Consider the following 20,551-nt stretch of genomic DNA (forward strand, 5'->3'; position numbering starts at 1 on the left):
GAACTCGGGTCTCCCGATTCCTGTGGCCACAGTTCAGTGGGCCTGCTTGGCATGCAGAAGGTCTCCGTCTTGGTTCCTGGCATTTCTAGGGAGGCCTGGTAAAGAATCCTGCCTGAAATCCCAGAGAGCTGTTGCCGGTCAGTGTAGGCAATACTGGCGTCAATGAACCAAGGGCCTAAGGCAGCTCCCTCTATTCTCAGTCCAGCTCTCGCACCACCCTGGAGCAGGGCCTGGAGCAGCAAGCAAAACTGACGCATTCACAGCAGGTGCCAAGCCTCCCCAGCTTCTGTGACTTTGGCAGCCAAAACATGTTCCTATCCAGTCACAGCCTTGTGCTACGACAGAATATAGATCATCCCTGAAGCGAGGAGCCGAGAGGATCAGTGGAATCATTTCCAAGCCGCTCCAGCAGGTGGCACAGAGGTCCTTCCCGGCCTCTTCTCTGGGAGAGCTCCTGGGCAGAGGCAGGACCACAGCAATCTTGCAGCACTGGATATATTTCTCCTTCTTCCTCTCTTGCTCCTGCAGCGGCAAGGCAGGCAGGACAGCCAAACCCTCCCTGGAGGAACAAAAACGGGGGGCCAAGAAGGAAGGCAAGACTCCTCTTGCTGTGGGCAAGTTAGCAATAGACCTGAGGTCCCGATCTAATAGCTCTGATCGGGTCCCACCTTCCCTTGGCAAGGTAAGCCCCCACTCTCTTCTCTGGGGCTGGAAGACGCCTCTCGACAGAAACTTGGCTCATGGAGATAACAGACTCTGAACACGGATCAGGACAGCAACCGGCACTTACTAACTGGCAGATTCAGTGGGCATCCGAGTAGAACCTGTGTGCTGATGCCATCATCTCCTCCTGGAAGCTGGTGCCATCAGCTGAAACTCCCTCTTGCTTAGAGGTTGGTGAAAAACAGTTGTGTGCTTTTGCTTCAGGCAGGAATCCCAAGTAAGAACGAGGGTTTGATCTTTGGGTCAGATAGGAACCTCGGTCAGCACAAGATGGATCAAATATATTGGAGAGATCCCAGCTGGGATCTGACCTGCCAGAGCTTGCTGGATGTGGGGTTGGGGGCTGGGAAAGGGAAGGCTCAGAATACGGACACCACGAGAAGAAAAGTGGTCCACGGATCACAGGAATTCACGTGGCCTGCAGCACGTCTGCCTTAAACCTTCAAATGGATTTTCAGTTCTATTTTATTGCTTCTTTTAAAACTTATATAGTCTCTTACTGTATTACAAGCTGGATTTTGCCTGTGGGCTTTCTGGCACACCTAGTTGCCCACTGCAGGGAACAGGAGGCTGAACCCAGTGAGCCTTGGGTCTGACTGAGGAGGGCTCTTGGGAACAGAGGAAGCTGCTCTGCAACCAGTCAGACCTTGCTGGGTCTGTGATCCAGCTCAGTAAGGTAAAGGGACCCCTGACCATTAGGTCCAGTCGTGACCGACTCTGGGGTTGTGGCGCTCATCTCGCTTTACTGGCCGAGGGAGCCGGCGTACAGCTTCCGGGTCATGTGGCCAGCATAACTAAGCCGCTTCTGGCGAACCAGAGCAGCGCATGGAAATGCCGTTTACCTTCCCGCCAGAGCGGTACCTATTTATCTACTTGCACTTTGACGTGCTTTCGAACTGCTAGGTTGGCAGGAGCAGGGACTGAGCAATGGGAGCTCACCTTGTCGCGGGGATTCGAACCGCCGACCTTCTGATCGGCAAGCCCTAGGCTCTGTGGTTTAACCCACAGTGCCACCTGCATCCCTGGTCCAGCTCAGTATTATATTCTATACTGACCTGCAGCAAAGGCTCTCCAGCATTTCTGGTCCAGGGGAGATGCCATTGGGGACTGAACATGGGTCTGCCTGCACTCCCTGAACTGCAACTGTCTTCTTGGCTTTTATTTATTGAACGTGTGGATGCCAGGGACGGAATGTGGGACCTTCTGCATCCAAGACAAATCCTCTGCCTCTGAGCTCCAACCCTCTTCTTCTTAGGCCATGTTCTTATTTGTTAAAACAGCTCAGGGGAAGTCTTTGCCACTCTTTAACCACCTTCTAGTGCAAGGGCTGTTGAACATGGTTTTAAGCATGCTTCCTAAGTAACTTATCTGGCGTGTGGGGATGAGGAAGGGATCCTTTCTGTGTTTTTTTTTTTAATAATCTTTATTGCATTTTAACAACGAAAACAAAAAATGCAACAAAAAACAGAACAAACCACAAACACGATACAAAAAGGGATCCTTTCTGAAGGGGCTATGTGGAGGAATCAAAGCATTCATTCGTTCGTTAATTTTCCTTTGCAAAAAAGAAAAAAGCCAGAGGATTTGTGGTGGGAGGCCGAAATGTATTACTGCACCTAGCGATGTGTGCAATGTGGTTCTTCCAGAAGGGCAGAATGACTTTATTTTATGGTAGGACTGATGGTAGGATGACGGTGTATAGTTTTAACTTATTCCAGAGATGCTGCACATACTGTTCTGTGTTCTGAACTGTACCCAAGACTGGAGCTCACGGGATTTTATATATATATATATATTAGCCCATCTGGGGCTCCAGGCGCTTCACGCAAAAAAACTTTTAAAAGCTTTTAATACTGTATATATAGAGAGAGAGAAACATGTGTGTGTGTGTGTGTGTGTGTTTGCTTCTTTGCCTGCCTCTGGGCGGCCTCCAGCCCACCAAAGGGCTTCCTCCGAGCTCCCTTCCCTCCGCCTTCGCCCGCCGGGCCCGAGTCCGACCTGGCCTGTTCCTTACAGGCGCGGCCCAACTTAGCCGTCCAGCTGTTTTGGGACTACAACTCCCATCATCCCCAGCTAACAGGACCAGCGGTCAGGGATGATGGGAATTGTAGTTCGGCCGCGCCTGCAAGAGGTTCAGCCGGGGGGCGGGGTGTCTCCCCAGTGACGGGCGTCCTTCTCCGCCAATGGCTTTAGGAGACCGAGGCGTTTACTCGCAAACCGCCGCGCGGGCACCTTGGGGCTACGTTGTGCGGGGCGGACCAATAGCGAGAGCGACGGGCGTCTGCTATCCAATGGGGAAAGGGAAGGGGCGGGCCTCCCTCCGCCTCGCTCGTCACGAGACAAGGCGGCGGCGGGGCGGGGCAGCTGCTACTCACTGCGCGTGCGCCAATTTCTCTGCCTTACGCGAAAAGGGGGCGGAGTCGTGAGAGCGCGCCATAGAGGTAGAAAGCGAAACGAGGGAGCCCTCACTTCCGGTGGGATTGCGGCTGGAGCGGGGCGGGGCAAGCGGGGCGCTTGTTTCTAGCTGAGCTCTGCCTTTCTCGTTTCCCCGGGGAGAAAGCGGCTTTTCCCCGAGAGCGAATATGCGCCAGCTCGGGCTGAGGTGAGGCTGGGGAAGCCACAGGACCGGGACCCGTGTCTCGCGGGGGGTTGGGATGGATGACCCTCCGACCCCTTTCCAAGGAATGCCCCGTTCTTCGGCCCGGGGCGCCTCGGCTGCCCGCTTCCCCTTGCCTGGGGGGCTCCTGAGGCCGAGGGACCCGCGATCCAAGGGATGCCCGGGGGGGGGGCAGGAGGGCTTTCTGCGGGACTCGGGCGCCCCCTCCCGCCCCGACCCCGGGGCCGCTCTTCCTGCCAGGCGTCCGTGGGAAGAGGACCCTCGGCTCGGCTCGCCCGTCCCCTGCCGCCCCTCCCTCCTGGCTGTCATTTAAAGAGCCCCCTGGCACCTGCGTTCGGGGCGGGCGGGGCAGCCCCTTCTTGCTCCCCCCCCTCCAGGCGCAGCAAGCGGAGCCCTTGCCGGCTTTTGATCCGATTCTAATCAAAGGACGTTGTCTCCGTTGCGTTTTCCCGCGAGGAGACCGGGGTGCAATGCGGGGGGGGGCGCCTCTCGCTCCCACCTGGCCGGCGCTGAGTCCCCCCCCCCGTCCTGCCCCTCCGGCGCGGCGTCGAAGGGAACCGCCAGCGCCTGGCTCTCCCCGCACCTCTAAGGGGAAGATCGCCAGGGGCGGGGCCTCTCCCCAGGCCACGCCCCTCTCGCAGGTGAGGGCGGGGCCTTAAATACCCGGAAGCGCCGTCGGGCAGGTGAGACGCGCAGGGGCGCCGCGGAGGAAGGTGGACCAGGTAAGGCGGGGGGGGCTGCTTCTGCTTCTCCCCCCCCCCAGCTGCAGCTCCCTCGGCTTCTCCCTCCCTACTTTCCTGAGCAGCCGGCGGAGGGACCCAGGTGTCCGGGGGGGGGCTCAGCGGCCGCCTCCTCCCCCCGCGCCTTTCGGGGCTCCCGTCCCCTCGGGGGCTCCGGAGACCCTCCTTCCTTTCTCGCCCTCTGCCCGGGCTCTTCCGGGGCGCGGCTGGTGCCTGGAGTGGGAGGGGGCGCGGGAAGGGAGAAGCCCCTTCCGTCGCCCCGATCCGCCTCCTCTCTCCCCGGCTCCGCTGCCTCGCTCGCTCGGCGTCCCGACCCTGGACGGCGCGTCTCGCGGCTTCCCCTTCCCGGGTTCTGCTTTGCAGCTGCAAATTCTTTTCTGCCCTCTCCTCTCCTCCTCTCGCAGCCCTGGCATCCCCCGACTGCTCTGTGCATTTAAAGAGCCCTCCTGAAATGTTCATTTTCTCCTTCCGTCCTCAAGGTTGCGATGTCCTGACTTTCAGAGCCCCGTTTTTGGAGGCTGCTGCTGCTGCAGCAAAAGCAAGAGGAGGCCTTGGTGCCCCTCGAAGGCTGGCAGGTTGAGGGCAGCTTTTGGGGACTGGGGTGCAGCTCCTCAGATGCAGGAAGAGTTCTCCTCCACCACAAGCAGCTGTAGTGTTTGAGGTGCCGCTTTTAGAGGTCTCAGCCTCTAAAGTCCTTGGAAATTACTTGAGGCTTGAAGCCTTGGTGTCTGTGGCTTTTGCAAAGGGTTTTTCTCTGGGGTTTTCCTCACCTGCTGGGCTCCCGCTACATTCAGAATGCAGCCTGGGATTTGTTTGGGTGGCTGTGATAAATCTCGGCTTCTCCTAAAATTCTGTTTGGAGGGCTGTTGGGTCTTGCCATTTCCCTGAGCAAGAGGCCAGTTAAATGGTGCTCTGCTTTGAAACTGAGGTTTCAGTGCTCACACCCCTCTCTAATCCCAGGTGCAGGGGCTGATTAGGGAGTGTGGCGGAGAAGCTCTCCTGCCTTCCGGATAAGCTCTTGCGCCATTTCTGGGCTTGGCTGGTCAGGGGGCGGAGAGGGTGAAGCGGCTGCTGAGTGAAGCCACCGATTTTACAACTTCTAAAGTTGTTCTATCAGCTATGTTCTATCGGATAGGGAGGTTAGGGCAAATCATTTAAACCAATTAGCTATTAATTGTCAAGAGGATTCTTGGCAATTACACAGTGTGTATGCAACTCCCTTCTATCTGTCGTGGCTTCATTGTCTATCCAGTGTCTGTCAGTGTCCTGCATGATGCCAGGGCCTTGGGCTAGTTTGATGGATGGACTGCAGGCGCTGAATGGGCCTTGGCCTTGTCTGTTTGACGGAGAAGGCAGTGGACTAGTGGACTAGTTTGCTTCCTTGCCATTTTGGTCCTGTATGTTTAGTTTCTGCTGAAAGCATCTCTTGTGTCGTTTTTCATAGCGGGGTTGAACCTGGATAAGGGAGAAGGGGGAATCTCCTCATTACTCTCTTCACTTACCTGTTTAGGGAAGCTTTTTTATGTTTGATGCATTACTGTACTTTAATATTTTGTTGGAAGCCGCCCAGAGTGGCTGGGGAAGCCCAGCCAGATGGGCGGGGTATAAAAAATAAATTATTATTATTATTACTTGTGGAACTCCTCTTGTAGGGGTGACGCACGAATTCAGAGTGTCTGAGGAAGGGAAATTCCCTTGTGCTTTGGAGACTTCAGGTTCCAAGTAATGCTAATTGTGTGGCTTGTTTGCTTGCCTCTCTGATGTGGGCCAGGATTGTGTTTTGACTTCTGGTTTTAGCTGTGCATGCTGCCTTCAGTGGACACCCTGGTCCAGAAAGGCACCGCCTCTGTGTCACTCGTTTTTCAAACCCCTCTGATCTTTCCCAGCAATATTGATGCAGCTGAATCGCTGTGAGCTTGCTTGACCCGTAAGTTACTTCTGCTTCTCCTGCCTCAGTGAAACCCATTGAGATTCCAGCATGAATAGACGTGAGCATGAAGAGCATGTGTGAAGACCTGTCTTAAGAGCTCTTGTCGTTTTCACAGGCCAGGCAAGAAAGAAGGAAGCGGCTTCAGAACCCAGTGCCCTCCCGCGTGTTCTTCTCAGACGTTCGCTTTGAAAGGATGAGGGAGCTGGAGGCAACCATTGTTACCTGTCGTCTGGATATGGCCAGAGATCTGGAGACATAGAGAGAGCTCCTCTGCTGGTTGTTTGTTGTCTCTGTGGAACTGGGAATTGGCTCACTGGGGGCTTCCCGACCCTTCCTTGAGCCTCAGAAGATGAACTCTGTCCCTTCCAGCTCTGGAGCTGAGCAGTGACTCTTAGCCTTTGCTCCCAGACTACGAGAGGCATTTGCCCCGGGAGAGTGTCCTCCTCCTCCGGCACCAAAATAGGGTCTTCTGGAACCTCACACTTTGAGCAGCAGGACTCCATTCACTGGGCTGGAAACCCAAAGACAAGGAAGATGTCTGAGTCACGGGTGAAACGTAAGTACAGCAGAACCATGGAAGGCAGGACTGGTGTGTCTCTCTCTGTGTATTTGGGTGCAGGTAAAAGGCTCTGGCTGGAAAGGGCTTGGGGGCAATTTTTCCAAAGCCAATATCACTTTTAGGGGCTTCAGAGGTTACTGAAGCTTTCAGCTTGTAGCCATGGTCTTAGTGGAGGTGCATGGGGCAGTCATCTGCCTCCCCCACAAAATCCAATTTAAGGTTTTCTTGCCTAACTAGACTTGGTCAGGGCAAAAGTAACCGCTTCCAGTTTTAGGTTCCTAGCCACCCTTCCAAATGCCTTTACAGCAGAGTCAGGTTTCTCTCGTGGAAACTGTGAATGGTTTCTGGTTGCACTTTGACTAGTGCTTCGCCAGCGCTGTTAACAGCCGGGAACACCCCCAGTCCTGACCTGCTTGCTGGGCACAGTGGTCTTAGAGTGTGGATAAGGAGACCGTTTTCTGGTGGCTCCCTGGAGCTCCTGCTGAGCCAGAAGGAGAAGACTGAGCCCAATGCCAGGCTAAGCGCCAGGGCTCAGTGGCACAGCATCAGCCTGCCAGGGAGGGGGCCCCATGTTCAGTCTGAAAGACCGCAGTCCTTCCTACGAACCTGCCCAGATGCCTGGGGGAGGCCCTTCTCCCTCACATGCCATGCTGGATGAGGCCTTGGGAGACGGCCTTCTCTGTGGCTGCCCCCAGAGAACTATGGAACTCCCTTCTGAGGGAAGCCAGGCTGGCTCCCTCCTTGCTGTCCTTCCCTCGGCAGGTGAAGACGTTTTTTTTATTCCCCCAGGTCTTGAGGAACTGATTGTTTTTGAGGAAAGGGCTGGTGTCGTGATATTTTTATTGTTGTCTGCGTTTTTAATTGACCCTTTTAGGTTTTTTTAATCTATTAATGTTTAATTACATTTTAATGATGGTCTTTTCTGTGATTTTACCTTTTTCTGTTTTATCTGTGTAAGCCACCTGGACTGTGGAGAAGGCAGCGTATCAGTATTAACCATCCTCCTTGCACCCATTGCCAAGTAGGGCTGGGGGAGAACGCTGCCCGAAACCTGCAGAGCCATTGCTGCCGGTCTGTGTGGACAATATGGAGCCAGATGGACCAATGGCCTGACTCTGTATAAGGCAGCTTCCTAGGCAGCCAGAACAAGGATTGAAGGAGGGAGGAGAAAGCAGGTTGTAGCTCTGTTGCAGAAAGAATCTGATATGCCAAGGTGACTCTCGCCTATCAGTTTCCAGGCAAATAAGCCTGGAAGTTTGATGGGTGAGGATCTCTGAAGGGGCAGTTCAGGTGGGTTTGGACTGAGTTTATGTGGACCAGGGCTGCACCTCCTGACACAAACCACTTCTCCTGGCTGAAATTTCTCCCTAACCCATAGATTGGAAATTGCCTTGACCAGCTACGTATTATTCTTGGCTTTCTTCCTGCACCTGCAACTCTTCTGAGATTGCAAAGGGAAGCTTTGTAATGTAGCCTCACTGAAGTTAATGGCTTCAATAAGTCGGCTAATTAACTTTGGGACTCCTGCAAGGATGGCGTCTCAGGGGTGCGCGATTCCTGACTTGCCCCCCCTTTAGACACATAGGCAAATTTTTCAGCTGCATGAGATTTCTCTTGCTTATGCATTGCAGAATGCTGCCCATATGGGCTGCTGGTGCAGAATACCCCCCCCAAAGCATTCTGCCCCTTCAGTACTTTTTAGCAGTAGAGGAGAGGGAGTAAAATATGACAGGAAATAAATTGGCCAGGCTAGCAGAACGATTCGCATTTCATAATGCAGTCTGGCCAGCCTGCCTGTGTGCTTGTCTTCCCCGTTAATGCAGAGCACATACGCGTTGAGATTGCTGTAGAGCCGGCACCAAGTCAAGGAACCCTTATTCCGCATGCAGCAGGCGTCGGCTTTTGCATTTTCTACTTAGGAATAGACCAGAACGTGGCAGATTCATGCAGAAGAGCTTCTGCTGCGCAGCAATAGTCCTGTTGTGAAGCTGGTGGGAAAGCAGGATTAGGCCTCCTGGTCATTGTGTAAGGTGGCTGGAGGCTTGAAAGCAGCTGCCGGACGTGCCAGGTTTAGGCGGTCCCTCGGGGCTCCCCATTGCACAGTCGGATGCCTCTGGGCCATCTTGAGAGTCAAAATGCCCTTTGAAAGGGACCCGGGTCTCTCGCAGGGGGTGGAGGCAGACAGATCATTCTTGCCTGTGGATTTGACTTTTGGTAGAATGACCAGATGGATGGAAGTACCACTTTTTTGTGCTTTTGCTGTGTTCTGTCTTAAGCCAGTTTAGGCCAAAGGTGGCCAAAATTTGTGTGAGAAGATGGAAGGTAACCTCATGGTCACGGAAAGCCTTTTAATGAAGTTTGGTTCCTGAGATGCCACATTCTGTGACAGACTTCCCGTGGCATTCCATGGCGGACCCCTCCGTGTCTGCCGTGGCTCACGTGGATGTTTTCCACGTAGCTCCGAAAGGGGTTTGCTTTGTTCAGCCTTTCCTGCGCTGCAGCCGAGATGTGCAGCCTCTGCAGAGCACACAGGAGGCTTCCTGCTCCTGGCTGAGCTTCTTAGCACCCCCGACCTTTAGCAATGAATAATCATGCAGCTCATTTCATCTTGTGTGCAGCACGCATCTCCCTCCAGGAGTAACGGGAGCCCCTTTAAAAGAGGAGAGTGGCTGGGCTCTCTGGAACAAGCAGCGCCTGGGTCAGACGAAAGGTCCCTCTAGGCCAGCCTTCTGGGTTTCCGCCAGATGCTCCCAAGGGGGCAGCCCACAAGTGCAGCCCCATTCCACTTGCTTTGATTCCTACTCAGCGGCCTGTGACAGAGCCACAACAGGATCACAACTCCCATCATCCCTGACTCTTCCCCTGCTGTGGCTGGTGGGGTTGGAGCCCAGGGCTCTCCAGAGAGCCACCGAAGGTTCCCTGCCCCTGTGATGTAAGGGCCAGTGGACTTCAGGGGGCGATTTGCCCCATCGTCTCCATGTAGCATTTGGCTTCTCAGACACCAGCACCATCTCAGCCCCTGTTTAGTCTGGATTGTTTTATTTGATGTTTTAATATCTGGTAAACTGCTCTGAGATCCTTTTTTCTTTAAAATCTGCATGGTATAGAAATGAGAAGAAAATTATCACCGTCCTCTCCAATACCCGGGGCCTCTCATCTTTCTCCCAGGGAGCAGGAATGCTCCTCTTACCAGCATCCCATTGCGTTCCTCGCAGCGCAGAGAATACTAAGCGGTTTGGCAGTTGCCTCACTGCCCAGGGACTCTCCTGGAGGGCTGCTGTTGTCATGGTCCTCTTGTGAGCCCAAGGAGGCTTGTGGAGAGCTCTCTGCATCCTCTTGAGTGGCCCCCGGAGTGGTCTGTCTCTGGAGCCAAAGGGCTCCTTGACATTGGCCTGGCCCTGGCAGGCTGTTCTAAGAGCAGAGGAGTCCAGCCGTGTGTGCTCTGGGCTTCCCTTCGCGTACTTTCTTTCACGAACTCACAGGCAGCAGAAGAGCTGGGTGGGAGTTGACGAGGCTGATGGTGAGAGGACCCCAAGGGCTGGCGAGAGGAGGTCGTGGCGAATTCTGGGTGCTCTGAGTGCCTGGTGGAAGAATGGAATATTTTCTATGGCACTCTTAAGTCTTTTCACGGAACACAGGCAAAGGAGCACTTAGCTACGACGGTGGCATCTCAGGCAGGGCGGTCCCGGGTCTGTGTGCCTGTGACAGGGCAGTGTTGCTTGGGGAAATGGAGTGAAGCCTCCAGGCCAAAGCTGTTCCCCTTTGCTCCTCACCTCGTTCTGCAGTTTGGGCTCCGAGACGCAGGCAGCTCGGCAGTTTGTCTGCTGCAGCCTGGCCTGCTCCCAGTTGACCTCGACCACTTTCTGTATTCATTAAAAAAAACACACCATTCTGGATCTTTCCATGGAGCCTCAATGCATTTATTTATTTTTTACTTCTATGTCCTGCTTTTCTGTGGTAGGATCATACTTAAAGAGTACTTAAATACTTAAAGAGCCTTAACAATAAAGAAGACACATCAAAGAAGATAAGTGTGGCCCCCGCAGTGTAAAGCATGAACAGGAAAACATTGCCCACAGCAAGAGAGGAGGGTGTCTTGTGCAAATAATAATAATAATAATAATAATAATAATAATAATAATAATAATATATTATTTATACCCCGCCCATCTGGCTGGGTTTCCCCAGCCACTCTGGGCGGCTCCCAATCGAATGATAAAAACAATACATAGTGTTAGGAGATCTCTGGAATCCAAAAGATGCCTTTTAGACCACAAGGCCAGGCGATAAAGGCAGAAACCTGTTTTCTTTCCAATAATCCACAACTGTAACTCTTCTCTTTTCTCTTTAATCAGCAGTGCCAAAGTCAGATCAGAAGCAATTCTTTTAACTACAAAGACTGCTCTGAGCATGCGCAGTAGTCCAGAGTAAATAAAATAGGAAAATAGGAATCATTTCCTAATCCTGCCTGGAGACCTCAAGGCCCTCCGGCCAGCAAAGCAGGAATCCTAGGGTGCATATGTTTCCCTCCCAAACCTGAGAGCTGTGTGCTGGAGACTAGGGTTGGGTTTGGGGGTGCTGTGCTAACCAAGAGGCCACATTTGCACAAATCCATTTGCCCACAGCTGGGGAGCTCCGTCAGTGGTGCAGAGGCCTCTTGCTTCCTGAGAGGAAAGAAGGAAGGAGCCAAGATGGTCACTCCTGGCTCTGTCAACACAACAGCCCCACCAAGAGGACTCCTTGAGGTGTGGGCATGGAATGAGCCTGGCAGGAGTACTGACCTCGGAGGAGGGTGCCTGTCCCAACCCCTGGATGGCTGGGGGGGGGGGAGATGCAGTAACGGAAATGTTTGTGGACCCTCCTCTCCAGCCTTCGCTTCCTTCTGTCCTCCTCTTCAGGGCTGGCCATGACCCTGATGGATGCCACAACAGATAAAGACCCTCTGGTCCACGAGCAAATATTTAGCGCTCTGTGCTACCTGGGAGGAGCAGAGCCGGAGGAGATCTTGAATGCCTGTGAGGAGTACCTGCGGCAGCACGACAAGGTGAGCCGGGGCAGGCCTGGCTGCTTGGTTGGCTCTGGCCGAGTGGCACAGAATCGTGAAGTTGGATGGGGCTCCTGCGATGCCTGTGGCGCACGGAGAATAGCCTCTTGGCGCATGGAAGCAGGAGAGGGAGGCTGAATGCGCTTTGGGCTGAGGGGGAGAGAGAACAGGAGGCTTTGAGGTCAAAATGAGCCCTTCTCATTGCCAAAAGCTTCTCCTCCTTCCCCACCCAATATTGAAGACATCTGGGGTTTTTATTTTTATTTTTGCTGCTGCTTTAAGTGCTACAAAACTCACCTTTAGAATCGGGATTCTGGTGCCAGGGAACCTCTGTTGGTTATTTGCAGATTAGTTGCGCTGCAGAATGCGTGCTGGGCAGACCACACATTCAAGAAATGCAAGATAACTTTTGCTAGGTTTTAAAAACAAAAACTCCTTTTACACTAAATTAGAATCATAGAATCATAGAGTTGGAAGAGACCACAAGGGCCATCGAGTCCAACCCCCTAAAGTAATTTGATATAAATTACTTTATATCAATAAGCGTGATCCATTCACCAGGGTATTGAGAGAGCTATGTGCTGCTCTTTATATACTATACCCAATTCCTGACACTGCTTAATTGCCACAACTTAACAGCACCTGCTGTACTGCTTCACATCTGTAAAACTAGGTAATGTTATTTGCTCTGACCTTTAAAGAAATTCACATCTTGCGAAACAATAATGAACCTTAATAGTTAAAGAAACCATTCAACAGCCTCCTGGTGGATTGTGCCCCATATTGGGGGGGGGGGGAGGCACAAGTGACCTTGGATTTTTGGCCTGGAGTGCAGGGCCGTTCTGGGCAGCCCCTGACCCCCGTCTCCCCCTTCCCCCTTTCCAGCTGGCTTACCCGCACCGCATCATCATCCTGAGGGCCATGGAGGCAGTGGTGAGGAGCAACCTGGCTCAGCTGGACAAGAGCACAGCCAAGATCGTCATCTTCTTGGCCTCCAACGAGATGACCAAGTCGAAGGTACAGGGAGCGCTGCTCCGCTCGGGGGCCGGGCTGGAGGGGGCTTTCCCAGGTTGCTGAGATGCCTGCAAGCTGCTCTGGGCACGCAGACCCCCACCTTCTGAGGATCTTTGATTTCTCCTCTTGCTCTTGGCAAATAATGATAATTATAAATTTTTATTTATACCCTGCCCTTCCTGGGCTCAGGGCGGCTAACAACAAATTTAAAACACCTAATTGATGCAACAAAAGACAGCATAAAATACAATATAAAACATAAATAATAATAAATTCAGAATTCAAAAATCAATTTAAGGGGAAAATAAACATTAGATGATCCCCAGGGCTAGCTGGCTGAATTAGTACTATTTGGGCCAGTGAGGAGACCAGGGGAGAATTAGCTGTGGGGTCTCAGAGTGGGTAATCTTCATAAAAGGGGAGGGGGAGGGAAGAGAAGGGGAATAAAAGATCAGGCTGAATTCAAATTAAAGGCCAGGCGGAATAGCTCTGTCTTACAGGCCCTGCAGAAGGAGGTTAAATCCTGCAGGGCCCTGTTCTCATTGGACAGAGCATTCCACCAGGTCGGAGCCACCACTGAGAAGGCCCTGGCCCTGGGGGAGGATAGTCTGACTTCCTTAGGGCTGGGACCTCTAAATTATGATTATTCATGGACCTTACGGTCCTCTGCGGGGCAGACCCGTAAATATGAGGGCCCTAAGCCACAAAGTGCAAATGATCTCTGGCTGCCTTTGAGCCGCGACAGACCCGCCTGTGGGTGCTCCCTGGTCCTCCTGCCCGCCCCATGGGGTGCCCAGGCATGAGGGGTGCAGGCCCATGATGCAGCAGAGGCCTCTTCTTCCCGTTTGCTCCAGGAGATCATCTTTGAGTGGCAGCAGGCGGCCAGCAATGTCCTGGTGGCGGTTGGCAGGCGCTTCATCAACAAGGTGATGGAGGAGGTGCTGACCAAGTTCCAGCCTGGCATCGTGCCCCATTACTTCATTGTGCAGACGTTCGCCAACCTCTCCATGACCAACGGTCAGTGGTTCTCTCCTCCCCCCAAATCCCTAGTAGTTCTCTCCCCCTGGAGAGGAGAGGGGCCAGGACACAAGTGGGTGGTCTGGAAGCACGGTGTGGCTAGGAGACCACAGGTGTCCTCTGGGTCCAAAGACCAGGTGCAGGGGGCCCCCTCTGCCCCACCACCAGCTCCCCATAGGTTATCCAGGCCGACGCTCTGAGTTCGAGTTCCCCAAAGAACTTGGTTTCATCCAGCTTCCCTCCCTCTCCTCCTCCCTGCCAGTGTTTGGGATGGTGCCCTTCCTGAACTCCATTCTGGGGACGATGCTGCCCATGCTGGGGCTGGCCAAGCAGGACAACATGAGGACCGTCTTCTGCTACGGTAAGGCAGCCAGGGTTCCCCCCCTGCTCTCTGGTGGCTCAGGCAGGAGCTGTGACTCGTAGGTGCCCTTCTGCAGGGCTGCATGTGCTCAGTGGTTGGGCGGAAAGGAATCTCAGGCCAAACAACGGAATTTGCTCAAGTTGTGTGTGTTCTCCTTCTCTCCGTGAAGAGCATTTATCCTTAAGAATAATGGCATCTTCTAAATGTCCCACATTAGCTGTGGTGTTAAATGGCACTCAGTCCCCAACCATTCCAAAGTTGATCAGTGAGGCTTCTTGCTAACGATGACTATAGGGCCACTCTGACCATCCATGCCTGATGTTGGCATCAAACCCAGAAAGCTCCTTGCCTCTAACTGTCTCCTGCAAACCAAATTCTGCTCCTGGCCGTTCTCTTGCAGATTTCTTGCCTGTGTCCATATTAACAGGCCACGGCAAGTCCCTGGAGGGCTGTGGGTCAAGTCACTGAATGCCCAGGAGCCAAATTTTATTTTATTTAGGATTCTTGGACAGGAAGTGGGATAAATAGGCCCCGCGTTCCATCAGGTAGGAAAGGCATTGTGGCTTCAGTTTCCCCGGCTGAATTAGTGGTGTTCTTCATGTTCTGGACTGCGATGGCCACACTGGGCTCATCCCAAAGCCATGGCTGTTGCCCAAGAACACGCTTGCCTGTGCGTCTCTGTCTTCTGATTAGTGCACAACTGTCAGAGAATGTGTTGGTGGGACTGCATTTACTACTAAACACTGTTGGACTCTCTCTCTTTTTTAAAACCATTAATTGAAGTTGGGGGAAATGTTTGTCCTCTTCCCCTCTTAATGTTTTGACCTTTGAATGCAGGGGTCGGCAAGGCTTACTGGGCAGGGGCCGGATCACTCCCGTGGAGATCATCCGTGGGCCAGGCCGGCACAGCGCGATGCCGGAAATTGCTTCTGTGCATGCCCAGATGCGGAAATTGCACCGGCGCAGAAGCAATTTTCGGTGTCTGGGCATGCGCAGAAGTGATTTCCGGAGCTACGGAAGACAGTCCCTGCGCTGCGCCGATTTAGCGCAGCGCGTGATAACTTGCCGAGTGGGCAGCTCAGTTTGGGGGCGGCTCTTGTGCCAGTCAGACAGCCTCTGTGGGCCACTTCTGGCCCCTGGGCCTTAGGTTGCCGAGCCCTGCTTGAATGCATCACGACAAGAGCATTTGCACCCATTAACCATACCCATGCCTGGCTTCTTAAAAATCAGATTTCCAGCTTTGAGTGCTTAGCCTGTTTACTGTGGCATTAATTCTCACTGACCTCCTTTATATGTACATCTTGTATGTTTGATTTTGTGTTAAAAATTATCCACACTTAGCTTTTGCCCTGCTCTTTCCAGGCATGTGTCCACATTCTAAAGCGCTGTGTCTGAGCGTAGATCTTTTTTTGCCCCAGAGCTTTCCCCGTGAAAACCTGCTCTTTAGTGCTCAATCAGAGCAAACATCAGGTTTTTCACAGATTGCCATTTGCTGCGATGGAGCTTTAAAGAGCAGGCTTCTGCGGGGAGATCTCCAGAGCCCCCAAAAGGTGCCCAGACACGGAGCTTTGAAGCGCAGGCTGTGCCTGGAAAGAGTTGAGGGAAAGGGGAGGTGCAGAGAAGCACCAAACCTCTGTGGAATATGTTGGGTGGGGAGGCTGTGCTCAGGACTCCTTGGGACAATTTCTGGAGAAGCTTTTCTTCCTGCCGAGGTCCAGGAATCCTGAGCCCGGCCTTCACATCAAACAGATTTTACACAAGGTGACTAGTCGCAAGGGGCTCTTTCTGGTCTGGGTGATCCAGAGGAGGGCGAAGGGTCTCCTGCCCACCCCTCAAACAAAGAGCGTTGAGGGTGGGGCCTGCAGGGGGCGGGCGCTGTGCATGTTGAACTTGCAGGCAAGGGGCCTAGATCTTGATAAGGCTGCTGTGCTCTGTCCCTCAGGGAAACTAAAGGGCAGGTGGTAGTTTTGAGCATCATAAGAGCCTGCTGGCTGGATCAAGCTGGGGGGGGGCTGTATCCTCCAGGGCCCAGCCAGGGGGCCATTATGGGAACCCCGCAAGCAGCACAGGAGCTCCACAACCCCCTTCCCTCACTTGGGTGCCCAGGGGACTGCTGCTTCTGAACCCAGAGGCATCTCATGGCTGGAGACCAATTTGTGGAGGGTAAAATCAAATTCCTGTTTTAAAGCCGTCCAGATGTGCTGAGGGACAACTTGGGGGGCAGCAGTGTGGAGCCACAGCTGGCATGAAATCTGTTCCGTAGCTTTGCAGAACTTCAGCGAGAGCATCCAGGAGTACATGGCGAATCTGGACCAGGCGCCGGACCCGACGGTGAGGCGGGACACCTTCTCCAACGACATCTTCAGTGCTTACGAAATCCTTTTCAACAACTGGCTGCAGACCCGGGAAACAAAGGTGGGGCGAGAGGTTGAGCTGGGGGTCGGGGGTCCCTGGGGAGAGGAGAGCCTTTCCCTCCCCCCTGCCTGCTGCTCCAGACAAATCTCTGCCGCTGGGCTCTCCTTTTTGGCCCTGTGACTCCTCCACCCACCAGGGCCGGTGTGTCGCGGTCGCCTTCATTTATAGACTCGCTTTTCCAGGGTCAGGTGCAGCCCTGCGTCTCTCTCCTGGCCCCTTTAGAGTACAGTTATACCTTGGGTTGAAGTAGCTTGGGGTTAAGCATTTTTGGGTTGCGCTCCTCGGCGACCCAGAAGTAACGGAGCGCGTTACTTCCAGGTTTCGCCGCTCGCTCATGCGCTTACGCTCAAAATGACATCATGCGCGGAAGCGGCAAATCACGACCTGTGCAGACACAGGTTGCCTTTGCTTCAGGATGCGAACGGGGCTCCGGAACGGATCCCGTTTGCAACCAGAGGTACCACTGTACTGGATAAGGAGCAAACAAGGCAGAAGGATGAAGTCCCTCGATGGGCCTGGAAGAGCCAGGGACTGTGGACTGGGAGGAATGGGGCATAGGAAGGGAGAGCTTTTGAAATTACCAGGATCTCAGGTAAACCTGCTTCTGTTTGCTGGGGTGGCTTGTTTGGGAGCAATGCTCTGACTCCTGTGAGGGCCCAGCAGTTGGCTTTGAAGGCACCATTTAGAAAGGGAGCTGAGTCCGTGTTCTCAGGGTGGTCCCAGTCCCCAACTCACGCGATGCCCATTTCCAGCATGGAGGCTGCTCCCTTCTGCCCTCTCTTGATGGCGGAGGCCGACTGAGGTCTGCATGCCCAGCCTTCCTTCCTTGCAGCAGCAGCAGAGCCGGCTTCAAAGGGCTCTCTCTGGCCAGGATGGACGGCTCTTGGCGGCTCTTAGAAGGCCAGTGACCCTTATATTATATATGAAAGAACATTGTAAACACCTGAAAACGTTTGTAGCTTTGAATTGAAATGTTTTGTAATGGGAATATAAGGGACTGATTTACGTACATTTAACGAGGGGAAATGTAAAAATAAGAGAGAAGGTAAAAAGGTGATTATGGAAATGCTAAGAACAAAGTAAATATGTACAGAAGTCAGAGAGAGGAGCAGGAGGAGGTCCATGCTCAGATAGAGTGATGTTTGAGTTTATTGAATTATGTATGGAAACTCTGATTATGATAAAACTGAAAATGCCATAAAAATTAAATAAATAAATAAAATAGAAGGCCTGTGACCCCCCTGCCCCTCTTTTCAGCTTCGACTGGCTGTTGTGGAGGCGCTTGGCCCCATGAGTCACCTGCTGCCCAGTGAGAAGCTGGAGGAGCAGCTCCCTCGCCTCATCCCGGGGATCCTGACCCTCTACAGGAAGCCAGCAGAGGCCTACTATGTGTCCAAGGTAGGCAGGAAGAGGGGTGCCGGGGAGAGAGGACGGGGCTTTGCGGGCCTCTGTCCTTGGGCTTTGCTGCCAAAGCTCGCCAGTCCTTTAGGCTTTGGCCCTTGCCTTCCCAAGACTGAGGCAGAGGCCAAGCTGCCAAGCACCCCACTTTCCCAGAGCCCGTCTGCTTTGCGGGCTGGACAGTCCTGCCAAGACAGGATGCGGAGAAGGAGCCACTCTCCCCTTGGTCTGCAGGTGTGTGTGGGGGGCCTCACCTGGGTGTGGGGCTGGGAAAGGGCCCTTCTCCCCTGCTGCTTCCCCAGAGGGTGAGGCTGCTAACCTGGGGCTGCGCTGTCTCTCTCCTGCCCTGGGTCCTCCGAGCAGAGCTTGTGCCAGATCCTCGAGGCAGCAGTCAACATCGGCAGCCGCACGCTGGACACGCAGCTGGAAGCCCTGCTCAACGCCCTGCAGCTCCAGGTGGGGAAAGGGGGCCGGGGGACAACGACGACCCTTTAAACTCTGCCTCTCCAGCCTAGGCAGGGGCCCTCCAAGCGCTTTGGACCACCCTTCTCAGCAGCCCAAGATGGCGCACTGGCTTGCTGCTGGAGTATAATAATAATAATAATAATAATAATAATAATAATAATCAATAATAATAATACTTTTAAAAAAATTAGGGCATTCCCAAAACAAAGGAAGGATTAGACTCTGATTAATAAAATACACATGAGGCTTGAACCAGCAAGACTCTGGGAGGAGTGCGTAGTATAATAATTCCTCTCCACCCCTTGGCCCAGGTCGTTTTATTCACAAAAGAACTTTTTACACAATGTTCGTAAGACCCAGTCAGATTTCCTCTGAGCATTTCAAAAAACCCCACATGGGACAAAGTCAGATCGGAAGCAATTCTTTTAACTACAGAGACTACTCTGAGCATGCGCAGTAGTCCAGAGTAAAGAGGAAGCAATGCTTTGAGGAAACCCTGAGGTCATAAGCAGCAGTAAACAGGAGAGGCAGGATGGCAGTATTTGCCATCTCCTTCCTGGCCCTTAAGATCTATCTAAAGATTAAACTACATCAAAGCTAACTTTCATCTTGATGACCCAGGATGCCTGATGAAGCAACTGGCCTGTGTTTCAGAATGCTGATAGGTGCCTGTCAGGCAGAGAAATAGGACAGAGATGCAGAGGCTTATGGGATTTGATCAGAAATTATTGTCAATGAATCAAACCCAGTCAACGCGATACTTTCATAGCGGACACAATGCATGTTTTATAATTCCTCATAGTAATCCCACCTGACCCCCACACTCGGGATATCTGCACCCCTACAATAAATGTAGTAAAATGGTTGTCCCCCCTGTTCCTGCCTCACTGGCCTTTTCTTCTCCTCCCTCAAGCAGATCTGCTCCCCTCTGGACTCCTCCATGCCAGTCCAACTGAAGAATCACAATGAGGTCCTTCGCTGCTTCACGGTGCTTGGTAAGAGCCCAGGGGTATATCTCTCCTCTCTCTCTCTCTCTCTCTCTCTCTCTCTCTCTCTCTCTCTCTCTCTCTTTCTCTCTCTCTTGATAACCACTGTGAGTTGGCTGTGGCTGCTGCTGATTGTGGAGCTGAGTTTCCTGATAATCTTTTTTTTATTTAAAACCAGTTTACTAGTCCTCAAGGCTGCGAAGCTGACCTGGGCAGAGTGTGGTGAAATGCTTGGAGGAGAGGGGGAGGGCAGGGCTTTCAGGGCGCAGAGGGTGGGACTTCAGGACCTTGTGGTGCTTTTTGCAAGCGCTCCATCTGTTGTAAGTCAAAGTCCCACTTTTAATTTTGCTAATCTTGGAGAGGAGCAGACTTCTGCCCTTCCAGTTATGGAGGAGCTTCTTCCTCGCCTGTTCTCCAAGGTGCAGAGCTTGCACAGCCGCTGCCTGCTTGGGGGCAATGTGTGCCTGGAAGGCTTGTGGCCCTGGGAGAAGGGATGCCTCTTCCAGCTGTGTCTTGTGGGCACCTGCTGAGTCTGTCCTCCGGGGCAAAAATGTAGAGCTGGATGTCCTGCGTCACGAGTCCTTGAGCAGGAGGGCATTGCCCGCTGCAGGTTCCGCAGTTCCTGGCAACAGTGCAGAGCTGAAAGTTCTGGCTGTGGGGGGTGGCATGTTGAGCAATAGGAGCCCATGTGCGTGTGACTTAGAAGGAAATTCAGAACTTCCTTTTTGGCACTCAGGGCTGCAAAGGTTGGCTGCCCTGCTGCTTTGCCGCCTCTGGCCCTGCTGTGTTTTGCCCCCTTCCCACTTTGGGGTTCCTGCAGTGCCATAAATCCGCCTGGCCTTTGGCTTGGAATCAATTTGATTCCCTCCCTCTTATTTTTTCCTTTATCCTTCTGTGATGGAACTCCTATTTGGGGACTTCCCTGGCTTTTTCTGGCCCACGTAGGACCAGTCTGGATAGTTGGTGAAGACCTGAAGTTTTCATCCCCCAAAAAGTTTTTGATTTGAGTTTCCATTGAAATGAGGCTCATTTTAATGTTTTAATGTTGTATTTTAATCTTGTTTTTAAGTTGTATTTCAATCAATTTGTTTTAATATTGGTTGTTAGCCGCCCTGAGCCAGGTCTTGGGTGGGGAGGGTGGGGTATAAATAAAATTTATTATTATTATTATTAATCACAAGGCTCTCTAGCCGTCGCTCTTCAAGGAGCTGTTTCTGGCGGGGACATGGACTTCTGGCAATGTTTGCCCATTGTCGAAGTGCGACTTCTTTTCTTTTTGCCC

The 20,551-nt window shown here is 52.8% G+C and overlaps 2 protein-coding genes across 9 annotated transcripts in view; one reads left to right on the forward strand and one right to left on the reverse strand.

The window, feature by feature from the left end:
* Positions 1-20,551, reverse strand: part of LOC128416946 (riboflavin transporter 2-like) — a 274,487-nt gene that overhangs the window by 85,943 nt on the left and 167,993 nt on the right. The window lies entirely within an intron of this gene.
* MROH1 (maestro heat like repeat family member 1) overlaps positions 1-20,551 on the forward strand; it is a 50,986-nt gene that overhangs the window by 230 nt on the left and 30,205 nt on the right. For 4 of the 8 annotated variants that reach the window (XM_053395030.1, XM_053395037.1, XM_053395036.1 and 1 more), the window contains exons 2-10: positions 6,126-6,566; positions 11,468-11,613; positions 12,499-12,630; positions 13,482-13,644; positions 13,907-14,005; positions 16,269-16,420; positions 17,678-17,818; positions 18,182-18,274; positions 19,200-19,278. In XM_053395030.1, coding sequence (XP_053251005.1) covers positions 6,545-6,566; positions 11,468-11,613; positions 12,499-12,630; positions 13,482-13,644; positions 13,907-14,005; positions 16,269-16,420; positions 17,678-17,818; positions 18,182-18,274; positions 19,200-19,278 — 1,027 coding nt within the window. In that variant the 5' untranslated portion in view covers positions 6,126-6,544. Of the gene's footprint in view, positions 1-468; positions 941-3,241; positions 3,326-5,742; positions 6,008-6,125; positions 6,567-11,467; positions 11,614-12,498; positions 12,631-13,481; positions 13,645-13,906; positions 14,006-16,268; positions 16,421-17,677; positions 17,819-18,181; positions 18,275-19,199; positions 19,279-20,551 lie in introns of those variants that run through there. The other 4 variants (XM_053395031.1, XM_053395033.1, XM_053395032.1 and 1 more) reach the window with 4 other exon arrangements.

The sequence above is a fragment of the Podarcis raffonei genome, chromosome 7, assembly GCF_027172205.1.
Source record: "Podarcis raffonei isolate rPodRaf1 chromosome 7, rPodRaf1.pri, whole genome shotgun sequence".
NCBI classification, from domain to species: domain Eukaryota; kingdom Metazoa; phylum Chordata; class Lepidosauria; order Squamata; family Lacertidae; genus Podarcis; species Podarcis raffonei.